This window comes from Numenius arquata, chromosome 12 (genome assembly GCF_964106895.1).
Source record: "Numenius arquata chromosome 12, bNumArq3.hap1.1, whole genome shotgun sequence".
Taxonomy (NCBI): domain Eukaryota; kingdom Metazoa; phylum Chordata; class Aves; order Charadriiformes; family Scolopacidae; genus Numenius; species Numenius arquata.
In genome coordinates, this window is record NC_133587.1 from 11,068,566 (window position 1) to 11,087,645 (window position 19,080).

Here is a 19,080-nt window from a genome sequence, read left to right on the forward strand (position 1 = left end):
ATAATCCTTGAAAACCACTGAGTTTGAAGAAGCTTCATTGATTCATAATTTTAAAGTCTATATTTCACTTGGCAACGTGTTATGGCTTGCAGTAAAACCTGTTTTAAGTCAATAAAAAAGTTCTGATAATTTTTTTTTTCTTGCACGGCATTAGTAGGAGAATTTAGCTTTCCTGCGTGTCTGGGGCTTTTTAACTGCAGGCTTCTGCACTAGTGGTCTAGCCCTTCCTCCTAATTTAAAAAATAAATCTGTGTCTTTGCCAGTTTTTGGCTTGGTTTTATTTCTTTTTAGGATAAAAGTGTTTATAGGACATTGAAATGTAACTCTGTAGACAGGATTGTCTTCGAAATTTCTAGCAAGCAACTCCCAATAGCCTTGAAAGTGACTCTTGCTTAAATCAATTCATAACTTTTCAGGCTCAGAGGAAAAACGTTCTTAAATTCTAGTATTTTACATTGTAGGGGAAGTTTTGTTTAATAGTCAATTGAGCTGTAATTCTGTTTGCTGAAATTCTTTCATTTGCTTGGCTTTTTTCTGGGCACTCAATATAAATATCCAGGCAGCATTAAAAATGTCACTCTGACATTCTGTTACGCATTTTGAAAGCACTCAAGTGATTGCCTGAAACTGCAGATACTAAATTGCGCTGCGACACATTTTACTTATAAATCGATTGCTAACAGATTACTTATGGATTGCAGTTAAACTATTCCAGGAAAACTTTGGAAGAAGCTGAAGAACTATAGATGGACAATCATTTGTAATAACAGACATTTCCATTGTGCTTGAGAGCCAGAATAACTTTTGTACTGTGTATATGTATGAAATCATCTTTTTTAATTTTCCTATGAGAGAATATATAGTGCTAGTAAATAACACGGCATTTTTTACTCTTTTTTGCTTTTTCTGCTTTATTTGCTGTTGGTCTTTAGTGGAAACTTGGCATGAGCTTGTCTCTTCGATTTAAATGAGTGGAACATAATTTCATAATAAAGCAGATAAACATATTGTCTTCCTTGGACGTTGCAATACGAGCGGATCCAAGTGAAATAGGATCTAGTTTGTCTAGTGCTATAATCTGTCTTATTTTCTATGTTAAAATGCCTCTTGCTTGTTTGAGCACCAAATAAAACAACACTGGAGGATGGAGAACTGCCAACAGCAGCATGAGTCGGGCTGTCTGGTCTCTGGGTGGAGGTGAATGAGGGGTCTGGAGAGGCTGGAAGAATTGTGGGTGTGGGATTTTTGTTAATGTGGCACACATTCAGGAGAGCATCTGCTGCAGGGGTAGACCAGAAGCTCTAATTAACGCAGTTGCCTCTACCTTGATAATGTAATGTGTAGGTAAAAATTCCTAGTAGTTTGTGAATGTTTAAAATAAAAAATTCTGGGCTTAATTCTTATAATAAAGTTAGGGGTGGTTTGGGTTTTGTTATGTTTCTACCATGCCCACGCTGCTAAGCCTGGTTGTGTCCTTTTGCAAAGATATTTCCCCTTTTGAGGGGAGATTGGGTTTCATTAGCAAATTAAACGAGCTGAGATGCAAACTTGGCAATTTCCTATTAGAAAAATGATTAAGTGTAAGCTTGTTAGTCTTGGTGGCTTTGTGAGACATCCAGTGGGTGACACTGAAACCTAAACCAGAGAAGTGTTACTGCCAAGACTCAGGAAACTTTTTGTCTCCGCTAATTAACCTGTAATTTTTCATGTAAAGCAATGAGTATAAAAGCTGTAACATGGACAGCAGAATGAATGCGGAAGGTTTATGTGATTGCATTAATATTATAACTGAATAAAGTATTACTGGTATGTAGCTGAGGTAGCTATAAGTGCTGGAATATCAGTAGTTGTCCAAAAAATGCAGATGCAAATCACTAATGCAGGTACTGGAGAGAATAACTCCAGTTTGTCAGGGTTTACATCATGTGTATGTCAAAGATACTGGCTGTGTTTTGCCTCTGTCTTTCTGCGCAGGCAATAGCTCTTCAAAGCTGTTTCCCACAGCTTAGTGTTATTAATGTCCAGTGGTGCATTTCTGTGTTTAAAATAAATTGGTCCATTTAGGCATAACCGGACCATAAAACACTCTTAGCGTTATGCATTTAAATAACACACTGTTTATAGAAACACCTACATTGATTAAATTCTTCTCGGACTGTAAGAAGCATTATACTGCCACTCTTGAGATGTAGAGAATATAAATCTTCACAGATAAGTCTTCCAGCTGTGGTACTTTTTGACTTTTATCTTAATAGCAGCCTTGCTGGCAAACTTGGCATAAACAATGGCCAGCACAGTTTGTTTAAAAATATCAAGTTGTGCAGAAATGCAGACAATTTTCTTGAGCGATGGGAAGTGTAGATGCTGTCATTTTTGTAGCTGGGTTTTTGCTGTAGGTTTTGTTGTTTTCTGTTGGAATAGTGGTGAGCTACTAGACTTCTTTGCGGTGTCTTAGCAATCGAAATACTGGTTCTTTGCAGACTGAAGCGTGAAGAAAAGTCAAGTCTGGGGTCTAAGCTGGATGATTGTCCACCTTTGGTTGTCCTGAATGTTTGGCAAAGCTTTAATTCTGAGGCAAAGTTCATCATCTGTTAATACTTATATTTTCAGAGACACTGAAATGGGAGAAATAGATCTATGTGTTTAACACAGCTATTTTTGCTGTTCCTAACACTTTGTTACTATTCACCCCTACGTTTGTGATGGTGGGGGATAGAAAGTAGGGGGATTTTTTTTTTTCCTGTACAGAAGCATTGTCTTGAGGAAGATGGGAGGTATGACTAACAGAGTCCTGAATAGCATACAGGAGAAAACATCTTTCAGGAGACTCAAGCAAGAGACAGAGTAGTAGAAAATCACTTAGTAAGTATATCTCTGTCCTATACACATGCATATATTTGCACGTACAGGCAAACTGTAACCTACCTGTCTCTTCTAAGAATAAACTCACCTCCCACTGGATCAAAATAAACCATGGAGAAAGCTTTCCTCTGGAGCAGGAGGGAGGAAAACTATAAACTCTTAAATTCCTTAGTCGCAGAAGTTTTAAACCAAATTCATTTTTACCAGCAGACTTTCAAGCTTCAGAAAAAAACCCAAACTGTTCATTGCCACGTTGTTTTCTGTTCTCTCTAGATAATGAGGTTTTGGGTTGTGAATATGACAGATGAGTTTCTGGGTTATGAACAGGAAGGGTGTTAGGAAATGCTGAGTTGGATACGTGCCACTCGGGGAGCCTGAGCTGTTGCACATGGGGCACTGGACCTGAAGACTCCCAGCCCTGTCGATGAGGTTGTTTCTCATTAAGATTCATCAGGACCTGAGCCAGAGGATGCAGAGCATGAAATGTCCACTCTTTTCCTGATGCACCTTCACATCTCCCTGCCTCTGTCCTGTACTGTAGTTGCTGGACTACATTAGCAATTCAAGCTAATGAGGTGAAAGATGTAGGTGTCCACTGGAAATTTGTGATGGAGGAAGAAAGCTGCTCTACATGTATAATCTTTTCTGATTTTTTATGTGAAAGAGATCTAAAAGGAGGTAACCTGGTCTTAAAAAGCTTTCATTACTGTGAGGATTTCCTCCTCGTTCAGAAAGAGTCTTAAATTATATACACCACAGCTTTGGATGAGTGTTGCTACTCTTCCTTAGATGGCTTTGATGTTTTATATTCATTAAAAGAGATTAGTTAGGATTCCTAGCATTGATTTTTTTTTTTTTTTTTTTTTTTATGGTCATTTAGGAGCTCCTTCTTAATATCAGGACCTGTCAGGCATGTTCTGCTTTGATTTAGTTTGAGATAGGCCATAATTATGGAAAGGCTTGTCCTCATAAGCTTCAATAGATACGAAGTGTTATGTGGTCTGCTTTTAATGTGAGGAAATCTCAGCTTGTGTTGCCATGGGGTGAATTCATTAATGATGGAGCACTTTTTGCTCTGGTTGAATAAATTGGTATCTCTCTGCTCTGCTGCATAAAACGACTCAGTCCTGTTCATACTGTACAAATTATGCTGTCCAGCTGTTAAAGTTCATCTGTGATATCTAAGAAATAGCCTGAATAAAACTGTAATTGCATTTGAAATTTAATATTAATGAAGTGTTGCTTGCACATAATCATCAGGCGCTGTTTTGTGCATCCTAAATGTGAGCGTTTTCAGCCTTAAAGGTATATAATTCACTCCAAAGCAGACAGCAGCTCACCCAGGCTGCTGGGGACTCAGCCAGTGAAAGGGCTGTGCTCGTTTGGACCATTGAAATGAAAGATGTCATTGGATATGAGAAAGCTTTTTTTTTTTTTTTTTTTTTTTTTTTTTTAAAAAAAAAAAAAAAAAATCATTAAAAAAGGGCAAGGAGGGAAGGTGAACGCTGTAGAGGAGGATGGTTTGAGCGCCGAAGAGCTGAGGCTTGCTCAAGGACAAGCACATATACACTGGCTGCCCATAAACTTGGGACTGGAAGTGAGAGGGTTCATAACTTCAGGAGAACAGCGAGTCTGTCAACAGCAAAGACAAAGCAAACCAACTGCTTTACAACAGATCTTGGTCCCTCTGTGAAAGGGAGTATATTATCTTGTATAGGATAGGAGAAGGCTGTGCTGTGTGTCCCAGGGGATCCTTTCTGGCGTCACGTCTGACTAAAGGCAGCGATAGCTCCGCTTTCTTTAAAGTTAACAGGAGTGCTCTTCACTGTGTCTCTGCAGAGCTGGTTTGAGCTCCCACTCACAGGGACGCATCTTCCTGGGCTTTGTGCGGGGCATTTGTGACACTTTCCTAGCACAAATAAACTTCAGAATTTTTAGTTTGTTGCTCCTGATACTCCATACTCGCAAACATGAGTATTCTTCAGAGCTGAAGGAGGTTGTCCTTCTAAAGAGTGCAGACTCATGTCATCTTGACAAATACATCTATGTGTACCAGGTATCACGTTTGAGTTTGATCCTGCTAATTTAGCAACTGATCGCTTCATTGCTGTTGATTTGTTACCTTCTTCATAGATGAATTTGTAGCATGATGTCCTGACTGTTCCCAGCCGCAGCTCTAGCTCTGATTTTTGTGATAGAAGGCAGGAAATCTCTCACCGTGGCTTCAAGAATACGTGTTTTCAGTATTGCCAGACTTGAGTAAAGAGCACACAAAATGTGTTCTTGAAGTTATCTTACTCTCTCTTATGACAAGCTTTGTGACTCTAGAATATTCACCCAGGGTAGATAATAGCAATCTCTTTCAAGAGGAAAGAATAACAGAACAGGGATTCTTCTGCTGTTAAGTTTGAGTAAAGAAGAATAATTCTAGAGACAAGCAGAAATTCTAGTTTCATTACTCAGCAAGCTTGTTCAGATAGATAGAAGGACTTTGTAAATCCCACTTTCCTTTTGAAGGTGTCCTTTGAAGCTCATGAGCTTCTGAAAGTTCTCAATTGTGAGAGCTAATTTGACAAAATCAACAAATTGAGTGCTTTGATTTCTGGGACTAGATGATGCCGAGTGATCTGGTTTCACAGATATTCTTTACTGCTGGAAAGAAAAGCAAATCTCTTGCTGGCTTAATTGACTGTGCTATTTCTTCTTGACCATTCTACTTTCTCTGCAGCATCACATGGAAATATGAATGGCTTGAAGGCTCTCCACACCTTCTTTGCCACCTTTTGTGTGATGTGAAGAGGTCTGTGTGCTGCAGTCAGTCACTAAGACTGACATCTTCCATTCCCTCAACTATTCAGACTGGTGACATTTTTGGGGAGGGGGCACACTGTTTAAGTTTTTCCTTAAAAGCTGCCCTTGCTGTAGCCTGGCAGAGGAGAGGATCCAGTATGCCGAGGCCACCGGCTGTTGCTGATGTTGCCTCACCGGCCTCTTGCGGTGCCCTGACTCTATCTGTCCGTTGGCTTTTGGCTTTTCTGGGCTCTTTGTGCTTCGGGTGAGGACTGTCCCAATTTCCATGGTACCCCCGCAGCTGGACTCATGCTTTCCAGCGCTGAAAGGGTAACGCTATTACTAAGGCAGTAAACTCCTTTAAAAATCAATATCTAAGGGGATGGTGGTTGATGCCAGTTTACAGCATTCTCTACCTTTGCACCCGCTGGTTTCACATCTTTCTCTGTTCTCACACAAAACGTTACTGATGTTCTTATGCTTTTCTAAGCATGACTTTATACCGGGCAGCGCTCATGAGTTTTCTGTGGAGGGCTTCTGCTCTTCACCACCCGGCGGGCTGGGCGCCCAGTGCCTGGGGCTCTGCACAGCTAGCCCAAACCTGCAGTCAGCTGGCCCTGCTCCAGCAGAGCTGTGCTGTTCCATTTGCGTAATTAATACAGCTCCTAAAAAGATGACTGCGTATCTAAATGGTAGACCGTTAATGGCTCTGGGGAGCTCTCGCGGCTCATCCTTACAAGCAACTCCTTAGGTTCCAAAATAAATGCATGGAGAAGCCTTTCTTGTCACCGCAGGGTGACCTTCTCTTCTCTGCCACACTTGTGATCTCACTTTCTGTCAAATGTTCATATTTTTGTCTAACCCTATAAAACTAGGAAGTTAAATGCTTTTTGGCACAGACACATTCAGTGCAGCGTCATCTTTCAGCAGCTTCTGCAAATAGCAGTGATCGATTTTTGTCTTCAGCTGCCCGTTATCAAAACCTTAAAAGATATAGTGGGGTGATTCTTGTGTTGAATTAATAGCAGATCGTCTTTGGAAAGATGACACTGCTGTTAAGTGCCAAGATTGACGAAAAGAAATCCAGTCGTGCTGGGATGATAATTGATTTGGTATAACGTCTCTCTGTCTCCGGGAACGTTTCTGTCGGTCTTGCTGCATCCGCACCCCTACTGAGATCATAGCGGCAACTAACATCGCAGACCTCTTGGATCTGTATTTTGCCTGTTTTTCATTTTATGTTATCTTTTTTCCAGTATTTGTTTGCCAGTTAGCAATCTCTATTTTAAGCAGTTTAAACAAAACCCAACCCCTCTCTAAATGAAGATGCCCTGGGCAGGGACACCTCTCACCAGACCAGGTTGCTCAAAGCCCTGTCCAGCCTGGCCTTGAACACCTCCAGGGATGGGGCATCCACAGCTTCTCTGGGCAACCTGGGCCAGGGTCTCACTACACTCAGAGTGGCTTGGCAGGGACGGCTGGAGGCCATCGGTCTGGTTCCTTGTGCCATGGATGGGACCAAGTGCAGTGTTGAATCCAGCCCAGTGCGTGCCCCCTCCAGCCCTGCTCCCTTGCACAACCATCCCTCTTGGGAAAATGTTCTTCCTTGCATTCAGCTGGGGAGAGCGGGGCTCTGGTGGCCTGTTGGGGTAGAAGACCACAACTAGAGCCCCTCCTGCCCTCCCCAGGCTGGACAAACCGCCTGCCCTCCCACCCGTGGCAGGAAGCCCTTTGGTGTCCTGGCAGCCTTCCCCTGCAGCCCCCCCAGCTTTTCCATCACTTGTACTGATGGGGCTGAATATCCAGTTGTACTCTTCAGGATTATAAGCTACCACCACCACTTCACGGGCTTCCTTCTTTGTCTGTTTCATTTCTGCGTAAAGCAGAAGTTTTATTAAATAAAGCTTGTGTTTGGATATGCCTTTCAGCAATTCAGTGATGCTACAGTAGGTTATTGTTCAGTAGACGTAACTAGTTGTTTACAAATATTGCATTTCTTGGTAAAATACAAGTTATAGGGAAAGGACCACTCTGAATTAAGCTCTGGTATGAGCGAGCAGTCTTCTAAAAAAAAAAAATGAAAAAAAATGAAAAAAAATGAAAAAATGAAAAAAAAAACAGATAAGCCTGTGTCACTGGAGTGAACTTGCTTTCCAAGTCTCCTGTGCTGCAAACAACCGTTTTTAAAAAAAACATACAGCACACATGTGATTTAGATCTTATTTTTTTCTCTCCTAGGAAGCCTAAATTACTGTAACCTAGGCTGGCTGTCAGTAAGCTGTGTTTGCATTAGCCTGGGTAGTCATGAATTCCTCTATTTCTGTAAAATTTGTTGATGTTAAACATTGCCGTGCTTGGCCATAACAACTTACCTCCTGCTCCAAACAGGCTGGACTGCAGCAGAATACAAAGGGTGTATTTACCTCAGTCTAAATAAATGTTTTATCACTTAGCAGTAATTGGATTGCTATTGTATTGCAGTAATTATTCCCAACAGCAAATCAGTTCTCCACTTCGTGGACGTGTTTCCTGACTGACCTTCATGCAGCCTGTCTGAAGGTGTCTTTCTCGATCTAATTCTGTATGATGAGGTTTTTGTTTGTTTTTTTTTTTTTAAAAAAAAAAAAGGGGAACTACTGCCAGGGGTCGAATAATTTGTCTTCGCTCCAGTTGTTGTCGTGCGAAAGTGTAAGCACTTTGGTTCCTGCTTGAGCTTTTAGCTGACCCTGGAGAGGCAGCACGAGGCAGCGCTTTATCAAAAGGCATCATGACATTTCAGGCTGTGTAGAACCACCCATCCCTCAGTATCACAACCCAAATATCCTGCCAAGATTTCTCTTACTTTGCGGAAATTTGTTCTGTATTTAACATGTCTGTAGACAAATAACTTCCTCAAGTATCTCGTAGCTGACCAAGGAATTCATACATTTGTCTGAGGATCAGGCAGAGTCTGCCAGGGAAGTTCTGGATCACTGGACGGCAATTTTATGTGGAAGAATAATATTCTGTGATTAAATCTTAATGGGTTTCCAGGGTAGCTAATATTTTTTCAAGCGGAAGGCACTGCTGAATGTCCTCAGTGAGGACTGTCCTGTGATAGCCTGCCTCTGGTAGGAGAGTCTCTGCATTACACAGACCCCACAAACCCATCAACGGACGCCTCTGTCCCCTGTGTGCTTGTCTGAAGCTCTGAACTTTCGGTTGATCGCCTGCCTGACAGATTATATTTATTTCAAATGTGTTGCATTGGACAGCGAACTTATTTCCGCTGTCCAGAATTAGGCTGTTCTGATGTAGTTTTCTGTTAAGTCTAGTCCTAATCCTGCTTTCTGAAAATGATGGTTTCTGCATTGACAAACATATATGTTTCAAGTATGATTAACCTACTCCAGTGTCTAGAGAACCATATTTTATCGGAACAAACCTGTTTTACTAGGTATTGTTACAGTGCTTGCTTCCATTATGCTCACAGGTTTTTGTGAAGGGTTTTATCACCAAGAGCAGCACAGTGGCCTTAAGCTGCCTCTAGCTGTGATTGCGGCTGTCTTGGTGGGGGGGTGCAGCCCTGGAAAAGCATGTTTGCTGTGTGAACCTGCCTATTCCTTTGGATTGAGACTCTTGACGAGGTGTTGGCTGCGCTGTGACTTGCAGGACAGGCCAGATTTAAGGGTGAGGAGCTCAGGCAGCACGTGATGCTTTACTGGTTGTACCAGTAAAGAAATCTTCCCTTGGAGATAGGGAAGGCCTTTTGGTCTTGACTGGCTGTGAAGTTAAATTTTGTGGTTTCTGCCTGTATTGGCTTTTATGTGGTCTCTGTTAGTAATCATTATTTTCGTCCTCTCCCTTTTCATCGCTTCCTCCCCTATTGCGCTGTTGTGGCTCTGCAGCTGAAGCTGCCTTTGTTGGCTGGAGCCCACTTCCTCGCTCTCCAGAGAGCTCTGGGAATCTGCTTTGTTCTGGGAAATTATGGCCCTGCGTTTCTTCCTTCAGGGATGGAAACCTGTTTGCTGAATGAATTGCTAGATTTATATGTATGTTATGGTGCTTAAATCACATCAACAGGGATTCGGATGGTGCGATGGCTAAAGGAAGAAGGGATACATTAGTGCTTGTATCCCTGATCCCACCAACTTCCCAACGTACCTGGGCACCTGATGAAAATGTAGTTTTACGAACTTGTTGTTCTTAGTGGATCAGCAGCCATCTTCCTTTTCTGTTAACTTCTGCCCATTCTAAAAAAATATTTAGGCAAATGAGAATAATGTAAATGTAGTTGTGCTAAAGCTTTGTGCTCTTGGCTGTATCCTTTCTTCTCCCATCAGTCTGGGTGAGCTCTTTGTTATTGAGAATGGTGCTTGGGAGGCTTATGAGACCTGCTCTTAAAAATCAAAGTATTCGTATTTAGGGGATTGTTTTGACTCCTCTGTCTCTCTTTGTATCATAGAATGATTCGGGTTGGAAGGGACCTTAAAGATCATCGAGTTCCAACCCCCTGCCGTGGACCTTTGCCCGTTTCTTAAGTGCAGTCTAGAATTGAATGGTTCGTCTCTTATCTCTGGCTCATTCGAGTAATCCACTAAGAAAGTATGTTTCAAGGAATTAACTTACAAAAAGAAAACTAGAGCAGTAAATTTGAAAACTTACTAACTGACTGTTTATAAAGAAGCTCTGCAAACCAAATTAATCCTTTCTACCCAAGAAACATAGAACTTGACTACTTCTACCCAAGGCAAGTTATGTGATATTTGTGTGGTAGATGTGGTCTTTGAAGGCCTCGCTTTAGTACTGTTCCATTCATAACTACAGAGATGAGTTTCTGCTTGTAAAACAATGCTGCTTAGTTTGGGAATGTTGCGTGTTTTGCAGAGCATACAACCTGGCTGGGATGAAAAAAAAACCAAATCAACCTCTCAAGTTGGTCACAGTTTAGTTCTCGCATTTGGTGGATGAAGCTCGGTTGCCTGGTAGTGAGCTTTGATAGACGGGCTGCAGGTCCAGAGGCCAAGGCCTGCAGCGTTATAGTCTCTTGTCTGGTGGGCTCTGAGCTCCCCTTCTCCAGTTTTCTTGCTGTACAATCAGTTTTATGTCTGAAAAGCTGCTGAAAGAAATAGTACTTTAGCAGTACTATGTGATTTAGTGTGTGCTAAAAAAATAAAATCGCTTTTGGGTCTGATGTAAAGCAGTATAACCGAAAATATATTTTTTCAAAACAACTATTTTTTTCTATTTTTAATATTTCCAGGGAGAGATGAAACGATGCAGCCAGCCAAACCATCGTTCCTTGAATATTTTGAGCAGAAGGAGAAGGAGAATCAAATCAATAGCTTTGGGAAGAATGTGTCTGGCCAGACAAAAAATTCATCTGATTGGAAAGTACCACAGGATGGAGACTATGAATTTGTAAGTCTATACTTTGAAATTCAATCAATGTGACAATCTTTAAGAGTTTTAGTCAGAGCTGCTGTAAGATCATTTCTTGTTTTGACAGACTAATGGAAACTTGAGGAGATTCTAATTGCTAATGTATTTGGATGGGGCATTTTGAAAAACTCATTTTCTTTAGGTATTTCTCGGTAATCGTAACCAGTCATTATCTGTATACTGTCCTTGTTTAAAAGCAAACAAAAGAGCAAAAAAGCCTGAGGACATGAAGGTACAAGCGATCTTGCTTTACTTCCCATTATGCATTTAAAAAAAAAAAAAAAAGAATTCCAGATGGCAGTTGGAAAATGCAGATCCTGAATGTACAGCGTTTGACAAAAAGCAGTGTTAGAACCACTGAATTTCCTTGTTTTTCTCAAGCTTTGGCACTAGGTTTTGTTTTATTATATAAACGTTGAGCTTGTCTTCATTTCTTTTTCAAATCCTCAATTTCAGTCTTCCTAACTAAGGTTCACATGCTCAGAATTTTCAGGAACTTTTCAGAAGCCCAAAGAAAGATCTATTACTTATAAATTGGATTTAATTTTTTTTGTGAGGATGGAAAATTTCTGGTTTGAGTTCAAAATGCGGGAAGATGCCTGCGCTGCTGAATGCTGCATTTTCTTTCAATGGTATTTCACTGCAAGCGCTTTTTGCTCTGAGTGCGCTGTGCACCCTTACGATGTCTGTTCGTGCTGCCCAGGGTTCAGGTTGTCACGCCGCATTCCGGAGCTGCTGAGATTCACTCCACCTTCACAAAGCAGCGTGGAAAGCGAAATCTCTCTGCCAGTCACGACTCGAGGAGATGCTTTTCTTTAAGACTGGAATAATAGCTGGAGCCTTTCATTCTCTTTGTGCAGATTGTATAGGCTACTGCTGTTACATACATTTTGTTGTCTTTGCTGCTGCATCTCAGATTCTCTTATTTAGACCGAAAAGGATGGTGAGCGGGGGGGACCTGCTGCCTTCTCTCTCATAGCCCTCTGCGCTACATTATGTTTAGCCTGGAGGCTTAAAGCCACTGCATAAACATGTTTTGCAAAAAAACAACCTGCAAGCTGCCTGGGTATCACAGGGTCTGGGCCAAACACGATTCCAGTTGAGTCAGATGCTCTGTTTATCTCACTCACCTTACGTGCTGTTACTTAATTTAATGATAAACAATTATTTTTCAATGTGTGGTATTTCCCAGGAAAGACGGGCTGGTTTGGAGTATCTTAGAAGTCTTTTGTAGTCTGCAGAAAATGGCCCAAGGGGAAATTTGCTGTGATTATTTTACTTTCTAATTTGGTTGATAACACGTTTAGCAATTACCCTTATTTCCAGCGAGTAGGATGTGTTCCACCCTGCGCACCGCGAGCTGTAGGTGCAGGCTGCACTCGGTGAGCGCGGATGACACAAGGAAAGGTCGGTGCCTTTCTAGCAAACAGGACCTACAAATATTTTTAGAATGTGCAAAGCAACTGTTTGACATGCCTGCAACCTTGTTTACTGATTTCCATGAGTACTGAAGTATCGCCCTGTGCATAGATTACGAGTGTGCTGGAAGCAATAAAAGCAAGCGATAAAAGCTAGCAATAAATCCGACTTTGGGTCACCTTCATGTAGTAATTTGTAGAAATTCCGCTTCCTGGCTGTATGTATATCTCTAGTTCAACTGTGTATGAATGCACTAGCCCGTCTTGCATGCAAATTTTGTAGCAGAGCTACTTTCTTTTCTGTAGGATGAGGAAAATGCTTGATAGCAACCTTAAGAAATACATGTGGGTATTTGTATAACGCTTATCTGAGCGTTAGTAGGAGCAACCTCAGGTTGTGTAATGTGTTCAGAGATTTAAAACTGGGTATTTTTCCTATTTTGCTGAAAATAGATCAATTTGGCTAGCTATGGGTAAAAGTCATGTTTATTGATTGAAAGCATCAATGCAGTAACCATTGTGGAATAAGAAAATACACATTCGCTAGTAGGTGCATCAAGTACATCTGTCCCATACTTGCCTGCAGCTATGACTTATTTCTGCATTGTCAAAGTAGGCAGGTTTGAGCAGACGTTGCCAGTAGAGTTTCAAGGATTCCAAGTAAAGATGAGATCAGCGAAATGCTGGGTGAATGCTAGCTCCTCCTGGGCCTTAAGAAATGATTGAAATATTATTGCTTTGTGCTACTGCAGACTAGGTAAATATGCCTTGTCTTCTGTATTCCTCTTCCTCCTGTGTGACTAGCACCTGGAGTCTTCTCTTGTCTAAGAAAAAAAACCAAAGGGCAATATTAAATTACAAAAGATTTTTGCTCTTTTCCCCTGTGGCAAAACCATTTGACCTTTTCTGGATTAACATTGTTCCTCCGAAGCAGGCAAGTAAGACACTATTTATATCACAATGGCCATGTCATGTTAGATAAGGGCTAGATCGAGTCAGCCCCATCCACCGCAGAGCTGAAAACCCAGAGATCCTCTTGTGAAAGGTGATGAACTCCATTCCTCCCCAATGTGATGCTCTGGCTATTCCTGGTTGTGGTCTGAGTTGGTGTGAACCCAGTGGATTTCCAGCCTTGGATTTCTGAGGTAGAAGTTATTATTAACTGATTAGTCAATGCCCGATAATGTTAATGTTAATCCCTGCTCATGTTTGAACAAGGATCTCTAAAGACTTAAGCCCCACTTGATTACAAAAAATGTTTTCAAGAACATTATGATTTATTTAACCGGGGGGGGGGGGAAGTACTAACTATGGGCAAAAAATCTTGCTTTCGGGAAGAATATAACAAGCTCTGATAGGAAAATGCTGCAGGGGTGGGCTGTTAATGGGCAGGCTGCATTGTATGTAGGATTCCTAATTGCCATAATCAGATCTCAAAATTTTTGTAGTTGAATTTAATTTTGCCAGTGAACATTAGTTGCGTACTGTTACACAGACTTAAATTAATAATGGTAGATTTGTTTAGACAATGTCATACATTTTTTCACTTTAATCTTTCAGTAGCACTGTAACATATGGCCAAACTAGTTGTACAGTGTTTCCTGCCCTTAGACACAACAAACTCTTTGCTTATTCCTATTTTACAAGCCTCTTAAACTGCTCTGAGCAGGTCAGTATTCTAATATCACCTGTGGCTAAAGTGGGATCGCTTTGGTTTTTATTCTGACCCTGCTTGAAAGGCCTTCAGTCTTGCCAAACCTATTGTAGCGTGTATTTGTGGATCATCCAGTCATGAATGTTGTGTATTATATCCCTAATCATTTTATTGAAAGCTTATTTCGTTAGCAAATTAGCAGGTTCCAGGCATTCATGGCTTATGGTAGCTATGACAAGACTGAAATCTTTTTGTTTTTGTTTCATGAGTGTGGGTTCACTGGCAAAAATGAGTGGTGGTAGATCCCTGTCAATCTTGAATTTTGCCATTGTGATGCACCTCCTGTTTTTCTAATACTTGTGGTGTTGAGCTTAGGTTTTGCTGTAACTCTAATTTATGATTTTTCGTATATCAGTGAATCTATGCTAATTAAGTATCCTAGGGGCTCGTTTTGGATGTGCAGTCAAATAGGACCTGAACTTTTAACAGGCGTTAGAGCAAGAGCATTGCAGGACACCAAGTCTTTCCGCGGGCTTTACATCAGGAGCTGGAGCTGTTTGCTCCAGGGCTTTTTTGCTTCTGGCACCTGTGTATCTGCCGACCATCCCTGGCCTGTGTAAGGCAGCCTGTCAAGAGTTTAATTGGTACAGACACTTTTATGTTGTCTTTAGCTGCTCTTGTTACCTGTGCTTCACTGGGAGTACACCAGGTGATAGCTGAGCGTTTGAAGGAAAGGGTTGCCGTTCACCTGCAGGACCTCGGTGAGGATCTGCAGCCATCAGCAGTCATTTCTCTCCATCCTGCTCCTGCAGCTCTGGAAGGAAGCTGACCTTCAGAAATAAGGTCTATGTCTCTTTCCTAAGAAGTGTCCTGCTCCCTTTGGGAAGACCTTGATTTGTTCGCATCTGCGAAGTTCTTGGTGAATCAGACCTTTCCTATTCCTACAGTTATCAACAGCCACTAGTTTGGGTCTGTCCTTTCTCCTTGGCTTAATGAAGAGGACCTGCTTTCGCAGGATTTCTCATTGAAGCAGAAAAACTTTGGAGCAGAACTTTTTTCTTTACAAAAATAAAGTTAACATGCATCTTTGAAAGTGTCAAGGTTTGCAGAAGAAGGAGGAGCAGACACACTAGATCTCTCTGGTGACTGTGGAAGGTGGCTGTTGTCATGGCCTTTGTTTGCAGGTTCACCACGCTTCAGTCTGCTGTGAGCAAACCTGTGTTTCAGGTTCTGTGGCTCCGTGCTGGGAGTTGCTGGTCTCTGCACTACTTCATCTTTTTAGCTCCCTTGGAGAAGCATCTCGTTGGCTGCTGATGGGGATTTCGTTGGACAGGAGAGATTGGTGTGATTTCCCCTAGCTCCAAAACAGACTTTATCACTTTTGAGTGCAGTGTCGTCTGTTTCTCTGCTGCTGGGGAAGACTGTCCTACAAGCAGCAGAACTGTTGCTTCTGAAATTTTTGCAAGGCAAAAGAAGGGAGGGTGAGCAGGAGGTGTTAATTGTGTCTAATTGGCGGGAAGAATGAAGGTGCTGATCAGCTGCCACTTTTGTCAGGGCTGCAGAGTCAGAGCCCTCGGAGCCCTCGTGTACAAGCATCAGTTCTTGTGTACACCATCTGCTAGAGAGAGATGGGCAGAGAAGGGACTTTGCTGTGTTACGGGAAGGGCTGGGTTTGATCCCACAGCTACTGATCTCTTTCCAGTAACCACTTGTCTAGCTTGCTTCCAGAGTGCTTGGGCCACAGCTTGCTGTCTATACCAGACTTCTCCATGGATTGTGCTCCTTAAAATTCCCTCATTTTGAAATGAAGCACCTTTGTTTCAAAAGTGGCTGTAGACCCCTTGCTGTGGTCTTTGGTTTTGGTTCCTCTGCCTTACGCTGGGTCCTGCCAGGGGCTCCTTGGAGCCAGAGGCTGTGGGAGCTGGATGCTTCATCGAGCCAGTGGGACAAAGGAGTGAGCAACAGTGACATATTTCATACTTGTGATTGCAATTTGTTCAGGTAAGAGACAAAGCAATAGCAAACTGTTGAAGCAAAACATCAAGAAAACACTTACATTTTAATGAAGTCCAGTTTCTAAAAGTATATTCGCGTCTTTTGGAGTTCTTGAATTATCTGCGCTGCACGAGTTCGTATTGCAGCTGCAGCCTCCTTTAAATAACTTTGAATAACTGTATGTCCATTTACACTTACTTGCTGGGAAACCATGATATTTTGTGTGTCTCTGTCTGTAAGCAGCTTCTAGCCCAGAACTTTTAACAGCTACTGCTTAGATCTTTCTTTTTTATAAGTATAACATAAATGAAAGTGAGCCTTCCTCTTAGCTGAGTGGAGGTTTAATTTCTTTTCTTGAAGTACTAAAGAAAAATATAGTTTTCTGTTTACTGAGACAGTGTTTCATTATGCTGCTCTTATCTGGGATATACGGGTTTTTATTAACGTTCTCATTTCTATGCTTTTACTTAGTAGTTTGAAACACTACATTGGGAACAAAGTAATTATAATAAATAAGTAAAATAACTTCTGGTATCTTTACCAGCAGAAAAGGGAAGTGTGTTAGTCTAATGGTGTCTTCAGCTTGTTCAGTTGGACAAATGACTGCTGTTTTGTGGTGAAATCATGAATGTGAATCCTTTTCCTTCTCATTAGACAAATTAGGTATTGGTGTGATAGGAGGAGGTTGAAGTTCTTACTGAAAAGTTTATAGAAACCTTAATTCTTTCAAAGCAAGTCAGATTGCCTTAGGATCCTATTGTATTTTTGAGTCTGTTGGTGGACACCAGCCTGACACTGCCTGCAGATCAGCATCTACTTAGGCATGTGAGGTGTGGTGCAGGCGGTGGGGATGGCAGCCAGGATGGATGGCTGCGGGATGCCCTCCAGCCCAGGGCAGTGCGGCGAGGGATGGATGCTACAGCTCTCTCTGCTGCCCAGCCCGGCCGTGAATCTGCACAAGCTGCAGCTGGAATCTCGCAGTGCACGGTGTCACGTCTCTCGCATCACCCTGCAGCTTCCCCTACACCACCCTACGACTACCATTAAAAATGGAGATCTCTCAGCACAGTATATTTCTTTTCCCAGCTGCATACTGGAACCATCTGTTTCTCTCATTGGAAGTGATTTATAGGGAGGAACTGTTAGAGGGCAAGTGATTTATTGCTTATCAATAACAGTAAACACGTTCTGCTTTACAATGACCAGAGTCTCTAGTTTATTGTATTCTGTCTGTGAAGGTGTCATTTGTCTTGTGAACAGCTTGTTGTCTACCGGTACCTGGAACATTCAATGTCTTTGGTTTCTCTTGAACATTCATTTGGATAGCATTTATTAGCAATCTAATATTGATGCTCTATACTCTATAGCTTTACTGCCTTTTGTCTGTCCTTCTGAAAGTTGGATCGATTCAAAACTTTGGAGTATTTTCTGTTCAGTTGCAGGCGTTGAAAATGATGACAGGCTAAATAATTGGAATTGGGCTTTGGGTCTTTACTAGCAGTAGGAAGAAGGCGTGCTGAGGATACATGGCTGGGGCAGAAACTAGAAGAAAAGTACTTGTATTATATGCGTAAGCTGCTGTTGTGTGGCTTTTTATAGTTTATCATTTTATGGAATTTCCTGACTCTACTGTGATCCCTTGTGCTTTATCTTCTTTTGACTTCTGTATTCTAAGCAGCTTGGTAAAGGTGTCAGGTTCCGCCTCTACACTAATCTTTCTATTCCTCCTTTCCCCCATCCAAATTATTCAAGTGAATAATCTGAGCTGGTTACTAAGACTCCAGGAAGTCTGTCCATTTGGAAAGGAGCAAAAAAAGCTATATTAGAGTATGTACATTTACACGTCATTTAAATGGGATTATTTGAGAACCAAATAATCTTGAGACTTCTACTGAATTATTAGGAAACTTGCAATCCAGTCTTTCTTTTCTAAGAGAGCAAGTTACTCTGACCCTTGTGTGATGAATGAAGATTGACTGTTCCAAATATTCATTTGAATATGTATGGTTTTGCATAGAAGAAAAAAAAATGTTTGCTTAAAGCAGAAATTTTTTCAATAGCATTTTTTCCAAGACTAAACTAAACACTTTGAGTGAATCTTCAGGGATTTCTCTGTCCAAAAGTTTCTTCCCTTCATCTATCATCAACTCGTTTTTTCCCAGTGGTGGCTGGAATAAAAATTACTTCTCAGGCACTGATTTCTTCCAATAGTCTTACTTTGATCGTAAAGTCAACTTACATGCTGGGGCATTCATCAGTTTGAGAGAGAAAGCCAGATCTGGGATGGCTGATAGATCACCCTGTCTAGGTCCTGTGAAGCTGGGGCTGATTCCTAGTTGGGAAACAAGTAAACTTGTTTGTGCTCTGCTGAATCTAAACTAAAGCTTTCGTTCAATGGGAGAGCAATCAGACCATAATTTTGGGGGGGAAAAAAACAGACTCTAATAAAAGAATATTTTTCTGACAACAGAAGCAGTCTGGAATAGACAGCTATTAATTTCCAAACTCCACGGTATCTCCTGCTAAATGAGAGAGATCTTAAAGTGTAGTACCTACCTGTAATTTCCAGTGTGAAGTATGATTTATAAAGACACAGGATTTTGTGATGTTTTATTCATTGGTTTTAAATGTCACCTGCCTTGATTCATAACATTGAAGTCCCTTAAATGGATTTCCTTTTTTTTTTTTTTTTTTTTCCTTCAGCCATCTGCCAAGAATTTTTAAAGCTCTGGTAATTGTATGTGTTTCTTCTCAGCGTTACCTTTTCAGCATATTTGGGGTGTTCTTCCCAGCAAATGCTTTTAACTAGAGGCATCTTTATTAAGGAAAAATGGTTCATTTTGTCACGTTGTAATCAAACATACAGTCTTTTTAAAAATAAGCCCAGGAACAGCTTGTTTATCTCTTTTATTGTTTAAGTGGTCTTGAATCTTTTGTAAC

At 41.3% G+C, this 19,080-nt stretch overlaps 1 protein-coding gene across 1 annotated transcript in view; it reads left to right on the forward strand.

Annotated features, from left to right (window-relative positions):
* STK4 (serine/threonine kinase 4) overlaps window positions 1-19,080 on the forward strand; it is a 47,831-nt gene that overhangs the window by 13,338 nt on the left and 15,413 nt on the right. The window contains exon 10 of the mRNA XM_074156824.1: window positions 10,895-11,052. Within this exon, the coding sequence (XP_074012925.1) occupies window positions 10,895-11,052 (158 nt within the window). The remainder of the gene's footprint in view (window positions 1-10,894; window positions 11,053-19,080) is intronic.